This window comes from Danio aesculapii, chromosome 23 (assembly GCF_903798145.1).
Source record: "Danio aesculapii chromosome 23, fDanAes4.1, whole genome shotgun sequence".
In the NCBI taxonomy this organism is placed as follows: domain Eukaryota; kingdom Metazoa; phylum Chordata; class Actinopteri; order Cypriniformes; family Danionidae; genus Danio; species Danio aesculapii.
The window spans coordinates 20,527,359-20,544,908 of NC_079457.1; the positions used below are offsets into that span (position 1 = coordinate 20,527,359).

General features: G+C 40.8%; 1 protein-coding gene across 4 annotated transcripts in view; it reads right to left on the minus strand.

Moving 5' to 3' along the window:
- Window positions 1-3,939: 3,939 nt before the first annotated feature.
- Window positions 3,940-17,550, minus strand: part of kmt2d (lysine (K)-specific methyltransferase 2D) — a 40,528-nt gene continuing 26,917 nt past the window's right edge. For all 4 annotated transcript variants that reach the window (XM_056448965.1, XM_056448966.1, XM_056448963.1 and 1 more), the window contains exons 39-54: window positions 14,648-17,524; window positions 14,421-14,564; window positions 14,163-14,327; window positions 13,848-13,995; window positions 13,684-13,765; window positions 13,412-13,587; window positions 13,204-13,328; window positions 12,981-13,116; window positions 12,726-12,841; window positions 11,323-12,640; window positions 11,099-11,235; window positions 8,513-8,643; window positions 8,121-8,406; window positions 7,971-8,044; window positions 7,779-7,887; window positions 3,940-6,730 (exon numbers count right to left, since the gene is read on the minus strand). In XM_056448965.1, coding sequence (XP_056304940.1) covers window positions 6,638-6,730; window positions 7,779-7,887; window positions 7,971-8,044; window positions 8,121-8,406; window positions 8,513-8,643; window positions 11,099-11,235; window positions 11,323-12,640; window positions 12,726-12,841; window positions 12,981-13,116; window positions 13,204-13,328; window positions 13,412-13,587; window positions 13,684-13,765; window positions 13,848-13,995; window positions 14,163-14,327; window positions 14,421-14,564; window positions 14,648-17,524 — 6,117 coding nt within the window. In that variant the 3' untranslated portion in view covers window positions 3,940-6,637. The remainder of the gene's footprint in view (window positions 6,731-7,778; window positions 7,888-7,970; window positions 8,045-8,120; window positions 8,407-8,512; window positions 8,644-11,098; window positions 11,236-11,322; window positions 12,641-12,725; window positions 12,842-12,980; window positions 13,117-13,203; window positions 13,329-13,411; window positions 13,588-13,683; window positions 13,766-13,847; window positions 13,996-14,162; window positions 14,328-14,420; window positions 14,565-14,647; window positions 17,525-17,550) is intronic.

Here is a 17,550-nt window from a genome sequence, read left to right on the forward strand (position 1 = left end):
TATTGGCTGATTTGGTGACGTCAGGCTTTTAAAACAAACAGAAGTAGACTTCTAATGCTCACTCATTCCTCCACACCGCTACAGTTTCTGACTGCTTTATTGTTGTGTTCTCCTTTAAACTTTCCTTTTGACGTTTGTTTGGAGTGGAGAGTCCCAACCTGCTTTAAGTTTGTTTGGTTATTTATTAGGTTTTTGGGCTCCCCTTCTCGTCATTTTGGATTGTTTTGCTGATTATGTTATGTTAATAAATAATTTAGTTGGAGCACTTTTGTTTGTTGTTGTTTATTTGTTACGTTGTCTTGAGATCACAAGTTGTATTTAAGTAGGGAATCTGTAACAGTAGTAAAGCTGTAGTCAAATGATAATCTTGAAGTGATTTCTTAACTTTAACGATAATAATAAAACAGTGGAGGTGGCGCAGTAGGTAGTGCAGTTGCCTTACAGCAAGAAGATCACTGGTTCGAGTCTCGGCTGGGTCAGTTGCCTTTTCTGTGTGGAGTTTGCATGTTCTCCCTGTGTTTGCGTGGGTTTCCTCCGGGTGCTCCGGTTTCCCCCACAGTCCAAAGACATGTGGTATAGGTTAGTTGAGTAGGCTAAATTGTCCATAGTGCATAAGTGTGTATGGACGTTTCCCAGTGATGGGTTGCAGATGGAAGGGCATCCACTGCGTAAAACGTGATGGATAAGTTGGCAGTTCATTCCGCTGTTGTGACCCCAGGTTAATAAAAGGACTAAGCCGAAAATGAATGAATGAATAAAACAGTGGTAAGCTTTTCTAGCTGTAACTTTACTACAAATAGCAGTATATGTTTTAGTGCATAATGACCTGTAGTGTCTGCCTCAGAAGAGGTATGAGCAGTTCATAGACTGGGTGAAAGGTACATTGAATTATGTTACCTGTCCATTTCCTCATGCTGGCGATGTAGTCCTGTCCTGTAGGTTGGGGTAGATGCACACCAATAATCCTCTGTTGAGTCCCAGTACTCCGTTGAATGTGGTTCGGAGCTGAACAGCACAGGATTTTAGACAGGCCAATGAAACACTATCTGGGCCTTTGGTTTTCCTTGTCTTCTGTTTGCTGAAGACTCTGCATACATCCTCTTCACTGATCTGTTGTGATCAATACACAGTCAAACAGAAAAATCTAATCAGCTATTGTAATGTCAGCTGGTCAAGATGATCTTCTGATGGTCAAGCTAAAATCTGAATGGGGAAGATTGAGAGATGACATGGTTTTTACTGCAGATGGGCTGGTGTGGTTGTTTCAGGAACTACTGATCTACAGGAATTTTCAGGCTTTAACACCTGGTTTGATGGTAGGGGAGAACAGGGTAATGTGAGACATTGGGTTATGTGAGACACCCCCTGTATCCAGGCAACGGATTTTATATACTGTATCACTCTATAACAATCTTGTTTTCAAGCCCCTTCCATTTCCCCTCTACCATGAAGGATTGGAATTCCTGGTGCTGTGGAAAGCAAAAACCATGTGATGATGCTAGCTGAAGATTAGCCTGAATTGCTTAAAAAGATAATTTTGTTCTAAAATGTGGCGGTGGGGTAAAGTGAGACATAAGGCACAAGTAAAATTTAGTCTACTAGACTGTAGGACTTGTGAATGAGGCCTTCATATCAACAGTGACACCATGCAACATCACTTCTGGATTTAGGTGCACTGCAATTTTTCAATAAATCTGCGAAATTTTCCTTGATAAAGCATTTGCACTATTCATGATGTCAGACTGGCAAAAATCCTGAGCTCCAGCCTGCCTCTACAGAAGATTTGAATGATCTATCCCCTGCAGATGATCCACCTGCTGATGTTCACTCACTGATGTTAATCCTTTCAATGCACATAGTCTACATGGATGTGCCATGTGTTTCCAGCCAACCTGGATATGTCTCCTCATGAAATGTTACCACTCTCAAATGTCGTCCCAGAACACAATCCAAATGAAAAGGAAATCATAGTTAGCAGCTCTGAGAAAAGAGATGTCCCTTTCTCAGTTGATAATGTGTCTGACGTAGAGCTCTGAGAATGAGAGTTGTGGTCCAAGAAACACAGATCTGTCTGTGGGAGACTGTCATAGTTAACTTTGCAACAAAAAACACAAGCGTTTATTACACTGGCATGCTTAAGAAAGTTGAGGATGACAAAATACGCATGTCATGATTTTGTCAAATATGATCTGATGCTAGATTAACATCTATGTTTATCCTGGAACATAATTTTTGTTGGAAAATGTAATCCATACCTATTCCCTACCCCTAAACCCAGCCATAACTGTAAATTACTGCCAAAATCAGAGGGGAATAATAGTTGGATAACAATCAAGTAGAAGTGCATAAACCTAACCATGAGCCTAAATTGAACATAAACGGTAAACATATCCCTAATTCTGATTGGCTGATTGGAATGTTGTTCAAGGATCAACATAGATATTAATCCAGGAACATATGGGTGAAATTAGGTTGGCGGCGAGGTTCATGCACAATCTTTAAAAGGAATCCAAGGAAACACAAAAGAGTGGGAGTTGTAGAGTATGACAGTAGGCTGATGTTCTAATCCAGGTGGGTCGAGTCCCAAGCTATTCTATCTGGTTCTGATTGTCCTTTTCTCTGACCCCCATATACTATATAATATGAGTTTGAACGCCATTGTACATGACTTTTATTGCCATATTGCTGAAAGCAGCAGCAGATAGTTCACCTCAGATCTTGAAAATAAAATAAACCGTTTGAAATTAAACTTTAGAACTGTTACAACCAACACATAGTGATTCAACATGTACATTTAATGACGTTAAAGAGGTATTCATCAAATTATAAACCTTACCATTTCGCGAGTGAGTGCATCTGTGCCTCTGAATGGCTGTATTTAATTTTCTGTCATGTTTTGTCTGGTACAAACAGCCAAATAGCTTATCACTGCAAATTTCGTCACGTGTAGTTAGGAGACGCGGTTACAGTGTAACCTGCTCACCTAATGTTTACGTTCGTAATATTTATATTATTTGCTAATTAATAACCACCTGTGGAACTCGAATCTGCGTCTAATTTCAGAGGCTGCTACGGTCCACCGGAGGTCAACAAGAATGTTCACTTAGCATGTTTCTTAAATATCTGATCTGAACAGATTATGGTATTTTACATACATCACCTTTAAAACTTTAAAAGCACAGCACATCCAACCTTGAGACAGACGACTACGCGAGTGGCATTCCTGTAGGCTAAGTGAAGAGAAAACCGAGGCTACAACTTACAGTTACTATGTTTCATCAAAAATCCACACCACAATTTCTGTTTTCCCTACTGAAGAAAAAAAAAAAAAACAGCTTAAACCAGCCTAGGCTGGTTGGCTGGTATTAGGGGGGTTTTGGCCATTTCCAGCCTGGTCTTAGCTGGTCAGGCTGGAAAATGACCAGCTAAAACCAGATATGTCCAGCTTAAACCAGGCTGGTCAAGCTGGTTTTAGCTGGTCATTTTCAAGCCTGACCAGCTAAGACCAGGCTGGAAATGGATGGAAACCAGCCTGGAAATGGCCAAAACCCCTCTAAAACCAGGCTGGTCAACCAGCTAAAACCAGCCTAGGCTGGTTTTAAGCTGGATTTTTCAGCAGAGTTATCAACAGAAAGCTGAAAAAATAACTTTTGATGAGCCTTTACATCTGCTGCATCAAAATTTGGAATAAATTAGTCAACTGTTACTGGTGGTGGAATGGTGTCTGACATTAAATGAAACAAAGCACCTGATTATTGTTGCCCTTTATGACGTCATAACATTTAACGGCTACTTTCCTAATGATAACACACCATATCACAAAGCTCACATCATCTGAAATCGCTTTCTTGAACAATGCAGTAAGGTCAATAATCTAAAATGGCCTCCAGAGTCACCATACAAAAACAATTCCTCTTGAAAAACATGACAACATATAGATACGTATATTTAAAATGCATTTTATTTTTCTTTACAAGAAATAAAGCAGAGACAAAGAAATAAATGGAGGGCTGGGAGGGAAAGGGACAGCTGTATATAAAGAGATGCAACCTCTGACGTCAAAAAATATGTACAATTCAAAATTATATCCATACAAAACATGCCACATACAATAAAAATGACCATTTTATTCATTTTCCCTAAAAGTAGCTTTGCTGTACAGTTGCAGCATCTTTTTTTAAAAAGTCGATCAGGCTGAAAACCAAAATCAGGATCTATTCAGTAAATTACAACACATGTAGAGATCTTAAATAAAGAGATTTCAAAAGAACAAAGGCGGGGGGTGGGGGCAGCAAGAGTTACTCAGGCTAAAATCCAGTGAGCATCTGTGCTTAACAACAGACTACCCTTAAAAGAACCAGCGCTAGTTTGAATGACGTATAAATAAAATAATGCTGAGTGCAATTCACATGTAATTAATGGAGATATTTTTGATTAATGAAGTCATACCATTCACTGGCTATGCTGCCTTTTCATAAGTCGTATAAAACATTCACTTCTACAGGGAGGGGTGGGAGAGAAAACAACAGGACACGATTCAAAAACAGTATCATCTTGGGAGCTTCAAGATTTTCCATTTACTACTAATTAAACTGTCACCGATTCAAGGACAGGGTTCAGTAATTCACAAGCAGTAGCATAAATAAAAGAAATATATGTGAACAATATTACATAAATACACAAATGCTATGCACCATTTTACTGCTGTTTTTCAAAAACAAAAAAAAGGGGATCTGTTTCCATGTAGAAGAGACTTTCCATTTCAAACGTTTGACTTATTCACCGCAAGCACTCTTCCAAAATTCATTGGTGAAGACGAGAGAAGGATCACACCCTCTTAGTTAACCTGTATATGGTCTCGTAGGGACAAAAAAATATGCAGATATATATATAAAAAAACATTAAATGCAAAAAAACACTCTGGTTCATATACATAAAGATATTACTTAGTTTGCCATTTTACATATATTTATAGATATATACACATTTAGTTTTCTGATAAAATGATATCCAGTGGTTGCTTCTTTTTTCATGAATTTTATTTCTCTACAATTTTGAATTTGATTAAAAAGGGGCTGGATAAAGTGTTTAGACCCCTATTATGTACAGTTTATACATTTTGCATTTATTTCTTAACGTGAGGTCATAAGTCAGGGGAGAAAGGAACAAAGTAGCATGGGCTATGTGGACACTTTGTTCAACTCCCTTCTTTGAAAGTTTGTTTTTTAAAACTGTTTTAAATTACTTTATTATAAAAGAAAATAGAAATGCCCTTTTTAAGTCTTCCTCCGTCACTGCGTCGAGCCTGTAGACTGTGCTACCACTATCAAACCACGATACATCGATTAGATACAACCGGCCGTCAGCAGGCAGAGAAAGACTCACTACAGTAAGTTTACAACAGTCCACTATCACAGAAGGGAAGAAGTTTACACCTAAGGGTCCTGTTGGAGTTACAAGATCCGAAAGGAGAGCTAATGAATGCAAGGATGTAAGGATGGGAAAACATGTCAAATGCAGTGGCAGTCTTGCATCACTAGTATTATTTGCCCTAAAGTCTTTCAAATTGCACCAACGTGGATTTGCACTGTGACCCTTTGTCATAATTCGCTCCACCGTTACGAATGCGAGATGAGCATTTCTACACTAAAAAGCATGATGCGGCAGCTACATGATCGGAAATAAAAAGGTGGCCTCTGAGACACCCGTTTGAGTTTGATTGCTCGAAGTAATGCATCGTCATATTGGAACTGTCCATCTCGTTTGTATAATCAAATCAAAAAAAGAAAGTTGCACTGGCTCACTATTGTAATCGTAATCAGAAAGCAAAATATAGATAGGAGCAAACCTGCTGCTTAAGTTTCCCTGCTTATCCGAGAAGGCAATTGCCATGGAAACATTCCTGCCTTCCCCTTTCCACAGTAGCACTTAACAGTTTTAATACAAAGCAGTGACGTCCCACAAACTCAATGAGGTAGACTGGGTGAAATAAACCCACCTTTTTAACTCAATATAATAAAACATCTGGTGCCTTTCGATAGTCAATAGTATTTCAGCGTATCTCGTCACAGTTCTAAGCAGAGCCACTCCAGGATTGTCTTGCCAATGTCCACGATCTTCACTGACGATTTGATGGGAAAGCGTTCAGAAAGGGCGCTAGCCGAAAGGATAGGTCCAAGCTAAAGTGTACGAGTTAACTTTGAGTACTTACATGGCTTTAATCAAACATCTTCACTGAGTTCTAGTCTAAGTGTATTGATATGCTATAGCTTCAGTTCTTTTGGTAGATGTTGAAGGGGTTGATTGCAGCCGGAGTCAGCTTATTGTAGGAGGAAACAGTGGAGGAAGTAGAGGTGCTTTTGGCAGAGGTGATTTTTAATCAACACGATAGATTCAAGCAGGTCTATTACCTTTGAGCTCATCTGTAAAAGGTTGTGGCATCAAAAGTTTTTTTTCTCTTCAAAGCTTTGGCTCTTGTTGTAGGTAACAAAGTCTTCTTTCTGGTGACTGAGAGTGAACTTCTCTTCCTCAAATCAGAGCAGCTTATTAACTGGAAAGTAAGAATATAACAGGCTTTGGCGCAGGAGTGTTCTGGCACCAGAGAGCAAAGACGCGTTGGAATCTTTCTTTGTCCTTGTTAGTTCATCCACTTTCTACAATTCCAGGCTCCACAATGGCAGGGGATCTTGTGCTGATCGTCCTCAAAGTCAAACTGATAGTCATACGTCAGCTAAAAATGTGATTGAGAGAGGAAGATACAAAGTGTTGAATACAAGATGTAAACAATAAGGGTGTCACAATTTCGATTTTAAATAGAAATCGATCGAAATTCATGCTCAATCTCGATTATCGAATCAAAAAATGGAATCGTTGATGCTGCCACGCCCCCATGTCACATCAGCTTGGCTGGCCAAGCAAAAAAAAAAACCCACTTGTTCAACAAGCTCTTGTTGAAGTGCTGCGAGTCAACCTAACAGCTACAACAAACAGCCAAAAGATAGCATAGCAACTGCAGATGCAAGAGACCCGTCGACAGAACTTGAACCCCCTCGCCAATGTGGTATTTTGTGATTAGTATTTTAGATTTCCAGTGAGTTATGTTGACAAAGATTGTGTTGTCGACTAAAAAAAAGCACAGTTTGCAAGCTCTGCTATGTACGTATACCATATTATTCCACAGGCAGCACGACTAACATAGCAGGGCATCTCCGCAGGCACTGCAAAAACATAGATTTATTTGTTAAACCGACAAGCGTAACACAAACTACTCTCCCATCTTCATTTGGAATAAAACTTCCAAGTAACTCAACACATGCAAAGGCAATTACAAGCGCAGTAGGAGTATTTATAGCTGCAGACTTGCAACCTTATTCAGTGGTAGATAACTCAGGTTTTAGGCATTTAATTAGTGTGCTTGAACCGCGCTACGAAATCCCAAGTAGAACGCATATCACAGGTACGGTGATACCCTCCATGTACAATAATGTGAAAAAGAAAGTAATTGAAGGTTTTAGCAGTGCACATGTAGTAGCCTTGACTACAGATTGCTGGACCTCCACAGCAACACAGAGCTTCATGACTGTCACAGCGCACAAAGGTCAGATATTATTATATTCCATAAATTTCTTAAAATGGCATAGCTTGTGCTTTCTAATTTTAAATCGAGAATCGAACCGTGAATTTAGAATCGCAAATGTAATCGAATCGAGGATTTAGAGGATCGTGACACCCTTAGTAAACAATGTCAAAAGAGTAGCATTTAAACTACTGTAGCAAACCTCTTCGCCCTTTGGGATCCTGCGACTAGAAATGATGATGATCTTATCCTCTTTATCAAACGTCACAACTTCGGCGACACAGTTCGGTGCACAAGAATGATTGACATAACTAGGAAGAGAAAAAAAAAATCATAAAGCAAGTCACAGACCAAACAACTGGACTGCAAGAACAGTACAGGTACATGATCTTACCGAGCAGGACCGCCAGTTAAGGTTGCATCAATTACATGCTCATTATTGATACGGAACATGTAGATCCCACGGTTCTAATGAAAAAGACAATGGGTTTAGACAAAAAAGTGCAGACCTAAAACTTATGTTGGAATCTTGACAGCTACAAACCTGCTCCTCGTAAATCTTTTCTCTGCGATTTGCAACCTCATTGCGAATGATAGTGCCAATGTACTCAATGACCATGGTGTGTTTTTCAAGGTCTTTAGCAGCGTACAGACCCAGTCCCTGAATGCGAGAGCGGGCCAGGTACACATTGGTTTTCCACTCTGTCTTTAATCTACGGTATTGAGAGGATTTGGAATGCACGAACTGCTTGCTGTATGGGGTGTTGATCTCCCCTGTAAATGTGCTCTGATAGGCTTTGGACATACTCGTGCTATTGAGTGTATGAGGCCTGAAAAGCAGAATAAATTTACATTAAATCCTTACAATCACTATTCATACTTCAGTGAATTCATTCACATGTAAAGATGAAGGCTTAGATTTGTTTTGTTCATTACCGTTTGCAGTGGGTGAGAATTTTTGGTTCTGATCGTGCACAACCTGTAGGATTGATCATGAGGGGAAGTTCCATAAGAGGATGGCGGCCATATCGGAATGTATAATCCTGACAGGTTTCCACACCAGGAAGCTGCAAGATATAGGTGAGTGACAAATGCATTATACTATATATTACAGGGGTGTCAAAATTAATTGTTTCCTCAGTGCACCGCGATGCAGACACGGACAATTCAGTATTGGTTCAGTAATAGATCATAAATGGTTATTATGTACTGATGTCATTTATCTCATATGCGCTATATTGCGGTAGCTTACTATGGCGAGGGAGGCGAGCGCAAGTAATTAAAACACTCCAACTACTTAAAAATGCAGAAACTCTGCACTATTTACTGCGTGTGTTTGCTGAACAGTCTTTCACTGACACTGAAGTTACAGCAGAAGCCCCTTTTTCACTGTTAAGGAGAGAAAATGCAGGAGCTATAGTAAAAAAAAGTAACAAGAGCTTAAAGTGCTTAAAAAACTGGTAAACTGAGACTGAGATAGACTCTCTTCAACGATTATGCTTTGCACCATATATTGAAAAGTACTATGTCAAATAAAGTGTTTTCTTCTAAACAATAACAAGCGCTTAAATAACAAGTGCTCAAAGTGCTAAAGATCTGAACTGCTAAACTGAAGATTAGAAGTGAAATCAAGGCCATTATCACTTTTTTTCCAGGGTTGTAAGCCCTGGATTGTAAGTCCTGCAAACTCTTTCTTTTTAAGACATTTGGACAAGAAGATGAAGCTGGTACAGTGGAGGAGGCTGAGGGTTTGTCCAATCATGTTGTTTTTCTTCTGTCAAACAAAAATATCAGGCTACCTCAAATATGCATTTAATTACTGCTCTGCTGTTTCACAAAACCTCTGTCAACATTTTTAATAAAAGTCAGATTAAAGATGATGTCTTATAATTATGACTTATTTCCTCTGTCTCAATAGCAGTTCATGTGTGCGCGCTGCGTGTGATAATAGAAAATGACAATGAACCTCAAAGCTCATATGTTGACTTTTTGTATAACAATTTAGTTGTTTACATATGATATTGCATTAATTTGCAATAATAAGCAAAATAAGCTGTAAAATGAAAGCCTCAGTTTGCTGCGGAGTTATCATTATACAAAAATCAAGAAAATCTTTAGATTTGTTTGATTCGTAGATTATGCAGGCTATTTTAAAAACTCATATTATGTAAGAACTATTAATAACTGTAATTTTCCAAGTGGAAAAAAGGTTGGTTTGTTGATTGTACACTAAATCATCAATTGGCTGTTTGTTAAGTTTATGTCAAGGCTCCATGCAGCACAGAGGCCATCAGCATCAGCGTGGGTTTATACCAACTTATCTGTGTCAAACTGTGATCAGAAATATCCTTCTTTCATTTTACTTCTTTGGTAAAATATATCTGCAGACATGCGTGTTTGCATGCGTTACTGTCCCGCCAGTTAACAAATATTTGCAATGGCAAAACACAAGGCGCGCAAGGCACATAAGCAGCGTGTAAAACACTCGCTGCCTTTAGTAAACCATTCAAAAGATGCCCCTCTCAATGCAAAAAGCGCGATCGCTGTGATCGGCCCCTTATGCAGCCAAACTTTAAAAATATATAAAATAACATTTGTTTTTTATCGTTTAACTAATACCATTAATCGGATACAAACGCACCCTTTTCTCCTCCGCGTCTATCCCAGATCAGCTGTGATCGCTGCTGCCGTTTATCAGTGTCACTCATTGGTGAAAAGCGCCAGCACATTAAAGCCAATTGCAACCCTTTCTGTTGAGCACGTGACCAATCATAGGGGTGTAAGAACTTGCTCGGCAATGCTCAAAGCGAGCGGGATATTTACATTTGTTTACTTGCTAGAAATGCTCATGTTGTTCTGTACATGTACTTGAGTTTTTAAAGGTACAGTTTATATATCTGACTTTGTATTAAAAGACAAAATTGTATTACAACTAATATATAAATATAAATATATTTATAAACTTTAATACAATAATTCTTGTGCTGTGAATAAAATATAATTGTGTATGGAAAGCATTGTCAATGCACCGTGATGCACTGAGATACCGAATTGAACCGAATCGATGGCATGAAAATCGTAACCGAACTGAACCATGAGACCAGAGTAGGTTCACACCTCTAGTATGTTATATTATAATAAAAAAATCCATTAACAATTTATTACCTTTTAAGAACAAATTTTGGGGGAACAAATTACTGACCAATCTAAAAAAATTTGACAAATTATCTAATTTGATTTCTTATTTAAAAAATGATCTAATTTGATTATTATCTATAATGCCCAATTATCTAATTTGATTATCTAAATATTAAATCTGAAAAATGTTATATTTTCAACACTATGTATATGTAAATATTAATAGTGTGTATCAGTAGTTAATTGCAAAATTGCAACCCATATTCTTATTTATCTATTTGGTCTTAACTACAGATATGACATCATTGCATCAAAAATAGTTTAGGAAAATGCATAATAATTTAAGGTAAATCTTTTTAAATAAGGCTTTGATTAAATACTCACAGATTCAGTGATTCGCATCACTGCATGCACAGTGAGTCCATACATCTCTTCTCCTCTGACATGCTCGGTGAAAAGTTTCAGCATGGCCGCTTCATCTCGCAGCTTGGCAACCTGATGCACAATCTTAGCCCAGATGCCTTAAAAGCAATGGCATGATGCAGCAAGAATTAAATTAGAATTACATTTACAGTCTTTTCCACAAACAAATGTAAAAATTTACATACCATCTGGAGTGGAGTCTCTGAAGTGCAGGTCTTCATACCCATGCTCCAGTACACGCACTTCAAACAGGGGCCTGCCATCCTGCTCACTGATGCGGCATCGGTAGCGACATCTGCGGTTTGGCACACGAGTGCTCCAGTAAATTCGTGTGGCCTCATAACCCACTGGATAGATAGCACTGGGTGAGTGAAACACAGCCATCTGAGAGGGCAAAAGCTGGCCCACAGCATGGAAGATGAGCCCACCAACACGGAACAAGTGAATGCGATCACCACGTTGCAGGATGCTTGCAATCTGCTTCACCTCATCCCGCTCAATGTAAACACGTCGAAAAACAGCAAAACTGCTAAGCTCCTCTTCACTGGGACCTTTAAGCTTGTGCTGGGTGCAGAGCATAGTTTTGTCTTTGAAAAACATGCAACGTGCCCGAATGGCACATGCAAAATGATATACATTCGGGCAGCGTAAACGGTTGCAGCTGTTAGTAGCACCCGTTTTTTGACAGTAGGCACAACGGGTGCGTAATCCACGCCGAAGGGCAACCTCAACATTAATAAGTGCACCACCCTGGGTTTCGTACACCTCTGTTGACCACAGAGCACAGTTAAGATGCACCCACAAATCAACATCAATATTGAGCAGACGTGCAGGACCATCTGTTGCACCATCTCCCTCCTCATGGCAGAAACAGCACTTTCGCTTATCTCTAGGCAGCTTATCTGGTTTCAGTGTAATGCGGAGGCGCTCCATGAGCTCTGAAACTTCACGACTGCTCTCTTTTTTAGAGCCACCTTTGCGAATAGTAATGACTATCTGGAGTCGTTTCCAGCGCAAACCTTTCCATTTTTTGACCTTAGGCCGTTGTTCTTCATCAGAAAGGGGCCTGCTACGGTGTTTGATGGATTTTAGGGATATCTCTATAGTAGGGGAGTCTAGAGGAGGAGAACTTGCTGGAGCAGAAGGTTGTTCTTGTGGTGGTGGAATATCTATAGGTAGGACCGCAGGCTCATGAGATTCAGGCTCTACTGTAACGGGGGAGCAGTGAGATTCCTGTTTGACCAAAAGTTCGGTTTTGACAGGAGCACTTGGACTTGCAGAAGGGGATGATGTAGTCTGAACAGGTGCTTCAGATTCAGGTTTGGGCTCGGGCTGAGTGGTGTTTTCTGGCTCAGCTACAGTAGAAGATGGGGGTGGAGGTGGAGATGGTGAAGGAGGTGGAGATACTTCGACAGGAATAACAGGCAGGTGGCGCACATCCAGATCTGAAACATTTGTCATGTAACAGTGTTGGGCAGGTTTATCTTCTTGCTCTTGGGATTCCTGCAAAAAAAGGTAAAAAGCATAAATAAATGTAATGTACCTGTGAAAAAAAACATTTAGAGAAAAAAAAAGTCTGACAACTCACCTGTTTGATAAGAGCAAGAATATCAACTTGTTTCCTCAGGGTACACCCTGGGAGGGAAACATCAAACTGCTTAAGCCATTCTGCATCATTGCTCACAGAAGCGTCTGTCTTCAAACCTAATAAAAAAAAATATGTATAAATTCAAACAGTTTTAGATAAAAAGTTTAAAAATAATACAACAATTAAGATAAAAAGCAGCTAAACACTTAGCTGACACTTTAAAATTAATGTTAAAAGACATCTAGATAGCAGTACCTGGGTTGGAAGAGTCAGGTATTTTCCCAGGTCCAGCACCTACTCTACCAGGACTCTGGGGAAATGCCAACTCGTAAGAACTTGGCATACGTATGTGCAGCAGTTGAGCAACAGCCAACATCACTGTGTTGAGATTCTGTTGAAGAGAAAGCAAAACCATACTTAAAACATGTCACAAAATTACCTAGAATTTTATGAGGCGGACATTTGAAGACATAAATACCTTTGCAGCAGCAGATGAAAGCATGAAGGTTACAGACACTTCATTGCTTTTGGCTTTGTCCCACTGGCTGGATGAAGCTACAACTTTTCCATCCACTGACTCGAAAGGTTTTGTCTCTGAAAAATCTGAACATAAGATAGGATCAGCAAGTTAATTGGGCAAATTATAAGCAAACAAATACAAATGATTTCTAAATGATACTACATACTCGGAATGGTAGAACGAGGAATAATGGGTATAACAGGAGAGATGGCCCTCTCTTCCTCCTCCTCTTTGGGATCCAGTAGACTGGGAAAGCGTGTTGTCTCATCACCTAGCTGGCTTTCAGGTGAGGATGCAGGCACAATACTGTCTGGAGCATCACTGTCATCATCACTCTCCATACTGAGTTAAAAAAAAAACATTAGTGTATAGGTTTTACACAAGCTCAAAATCAGTTGTTCTATGGAACCTACTTTATTTTACATTTTGAAAACTTACCGAATATCTTCATTCTGGTTGTGAGGTGGAGTGGGAAGAGCTGCTAGTATGTCTACACTCTTTACTTCTTCTGGAACAGATCCTTGGAGCACAAGGAAAGATTTAAAAGCCTGTGAAAAAACTAAAGTCATAACTAACAAACACGAATCAATACTACGTCTTACCAATGGTATCCTCTGAGGCCTCTGACTCTTTTTGACCTTCCGCCAGTTCTTCTACCTGAGTCACTCCGTTTAAAAGCTTGTGCTGCACTGAAGGTGGTGGAGTTGGGGGAAGAGATGATGGTGGTGTTGGAGGATTGCTGAGGTTGTTCTATAGAGAGGAAAAAAGAACAAACAAGTGAAATAAAGTACTGTAGTTGTTACAGGATTCAATCAATGTTTGAAATTACTGAAATAATGAACACATATGCAGACCTATCTAGTCTTGCTGTCTACATGGTTGAATTGAATGGCATAAAAAGTGCAAGCTATGCATACCTTTGTAAGAAGCTGGGAATAGTAGTCTGGAATATTGTCTAGTATAGCATTTCCAAATGAGCCTTTCAACTGGGTCTTGGCATTGGCTGGACTGCTGCCAAAAGGTGCAAACAAATCCATACTAGCAGTAATAGAGGGCTCCATCAAAGGAAGAAGAGAAAGGCCCTGCAGGTTAACCAAATAAGATTAGCAAATTAACACCAAAATAATCCAATAAATTACTATTAAAAACCAAAGCAAAGATTCAAACACACATACTTGCTTCAACTGTTTCATTATTGCCTCGGTTTTTCCAACCTCTTCTTTCTTGGTTTTCTTTCTAGAGTTTGGCCCACGCTCTCCAGCTTTTGCAGTACGTTTGGCCTTGACAATTGGAGCTCTCTTTGTGAGTGACTGCAGATCCTAAACATTAGTAGCAGATAAGAATTAGATGCTCAAAACATGTATAATATATATGCACTTTGAATTTTCCTGCTTGGCTGTACCTCCATGTTGCGTGGAGTTCCTTGTAGCTTCTGTTCCAGCATTGCCAGCTTGTTATTAATGTGTCCATTTATCTCATTATGAATACCATCTGAGGGCCTCTGAGCTGCAACCTGCAAGTTTTTGGTTCGAAGGAGTTTCTGTAGTAGTTGTTGGCCAGTCTCTGTCCTTTGAATTTGTGATCCAAGATCTCCTGCTTGATTTCTAGAGCCCACAGCAGAGTTCACAATACCGGAGCCACTGACAGATTCTCCAGAAATTTCTCTCTTTATGCCATCAGAATGAGTCTCAACAATATTTCCTGTATCGCACTGGACTTCACGTGGCTCTTGTTTAATGTTTTGCAATGTCATCTTGCACATTTCACTGGGCATTTGAGTTGGTTGAGATGTATGACCCCCAGATATTTGACCAGAATTTGGTGCTTGGTTCTGTGCTGACTGAGAAGACGGCCCATTAAGTGGGAAAGGAGCTGAGAGAGCTTCAGTATTGGGGCTCTGTGTCTTGGCAGTTGGAGACCTCAAAGGTGAAGGTATCAACCCCCCCGTCTGGCTAAAGGGGCTACTCTTTCCTACAATACCTTCTGGCCTAGAAGGTGATGACAAGTGACTGGAGAGGGCCAGGTTACCTGGTTCAGGTTTATTTAAAGATGGACTACCAGTTTCTGGAACAGAAGACCCTGCAGGAGAACCTGCATGTGAGGGAGAAGCTTGAAAGGGGCTCAATGCTGTTGTACCATGTGACTGTTGTTGAAGATGCTGAGTGCCTGGTGGAGTCTGAGACATCCTCATGAGTCTTTGTTGATTAGAATGTGGACTTCCAGGTGATCCCTGCCCCAGTAATTGGCGAGGAGACATTGGTCTAGCCAGATGTCCAGGTGCTGTGGTGCGAACCTGACCCATTATTGGTCTAGGCACTTGACCTCTCATCATTTGATGCTGATGCACTTGTTGCTGCTGTATCATCTGCTGCTGCTGGGCACTATTGATGTACTGAGGCAAAGGTCCTTGAGAAGGCTGTTGCATAGCACCTGCAACACCTTGATGAAACTGTGGAGCCATGCCAGATTGTTGTCCAATCCCTCCCGGTTGCTGCTGAGTGCTGGACCCATGTTTGCCCGCCAATCCAAAGCGGTGTTGCTGTTGTTGGGTTTCAATAACTGGAATCCGTGGACCAACTGATGGCCCCTGTAGGACCTGGGGACGCATTTGTCCCTGAGCTTGACCCTGCAATCTTAGCATCTGGCCCTGCTGAAGCTGTCTTTGAGCAAGCATTGCCTGAATTTGCTGCAACTGTTGGCTGGGAGTCAGATGGCGCAGTTGGGGGTTCTGTGCAATGAAGGCCTGAATGTTAATAGAGGTACGAATTTGCCCTGCAGGAGCACCAGGCCTTTGAGTCATCATCATTTGCTGTGCTCGAGGAATGCCCATCTGTTGAGTCAGTAGAGCTTGCTGCTGTTGATTTGTAATGTTACCCATTGTCTGACCACTATTTTGGACAGCTACTTCTTGAGGTTGTTGTGCAGCAATTTGACCAGCTTGTTGCTGAGCCATGAAGCACATTTGTTGATCTTCCTGTTTTATTTGAATTTTGGTCTGGGTCTGAAGACCAACTTGCATCTGTGGTTGAGGTGGTTGTACTTTAAGATGCGGTCCAGCCTGCTGATTGCCAACAAAACCATGTTGTTCAGCAACTCCAATGTTCTGGTTTGTCTGAGGTTGTGCCGTCTGTTGTTGACCCAGAAAAGCATGTTGTTGCTGTGGCTGTCCAACAACACAGTGCTGCTCTCCACTTGATCCCTGTTGCATCTGAAGTGGTGTAGGAGGTCCACCTTGCTGTGGGGGTGTTTTTGGACTAAGTAATCCTCCATCTTTATTTGGATTCTGATGATCTTGGACACCTTGTTGCAAGTTCTCAGCAACCCCTTGGTTACCTCCTGATGATGGAGCTTCTAAAGCTCTTTGTGGCTCAGAGGGGCCAGCTTGTTTTTTTAGTTGTAAAATTTGTTGCTGTTGAAGTTGAGCAAGATTTTTTGCAGCATTCTGTTGCTGTTGTGACATGAGCATACGCTGAGCCATTACACTTTGTTGCTGAGGTGTGAGTTGGGTTGGGGGTCCCCTAACAACATGCTGTCCAACTGGTCCATGCTGATCCATCAAACCCTGAGGTCTCTGAAGCTGCTGTACAATCTGTTGATTGCCAACCATACCTTGTGGTTGGCCTGCCATAAGATTTGCAGTCTGAGTCATTTGCTGGCCCATGACATTATGTTGTGTCTGCCCAAGAGCCTGATTCCCCATCATACCTGGAGGAGTCTGCACTAACCCTTGCTGATTTTGTTGGCTATTTATTAAACCTTGTTGTAAGTTTTGCTGCCCCATACTGCCCATCAAAACTTGGGCTGGCTGACTGCCCATGGCTCCAGGCTGCTGATTAATTATTCCAGGCTGCTGAGGTTGATGTGACATAGGCTGCTGTCCCATCATCAGCTGTTGTTGCTGCTGTTGCATTTTTTGGACCATTTGCATTCTATACTGTCGTTCTTGCAGAACTCTTGGATCTGGTCCTTGAGGTCCAGGGCCTTGAGGGAAAAAACCAGGAGGTGGCTGTACTGGGCCAGCACCGAGTGGGAGAGAAGGCTGTGCTGCACCAAAGGGTTGCATCTGTGGCATTCTAATTGGCATACCTCCCGGGGGCAGTGCTGCTTGTGGCATCCCTCCAGGTGGCTGACCAATCATTTGTCCAGGCATCTTGGACAGCATGTGAGGTGCCGGTGTAGATGGCCCAGGAGCTAGCATGGAAGAACCTTGTTGATGCTGCTGTTGTTTACTTCGGTACTCCGCAATAAGATTGGTGTGCTCTTTTTGCTGCTTACGCACCTAGAAAAAACAAATAGAATTGTTAT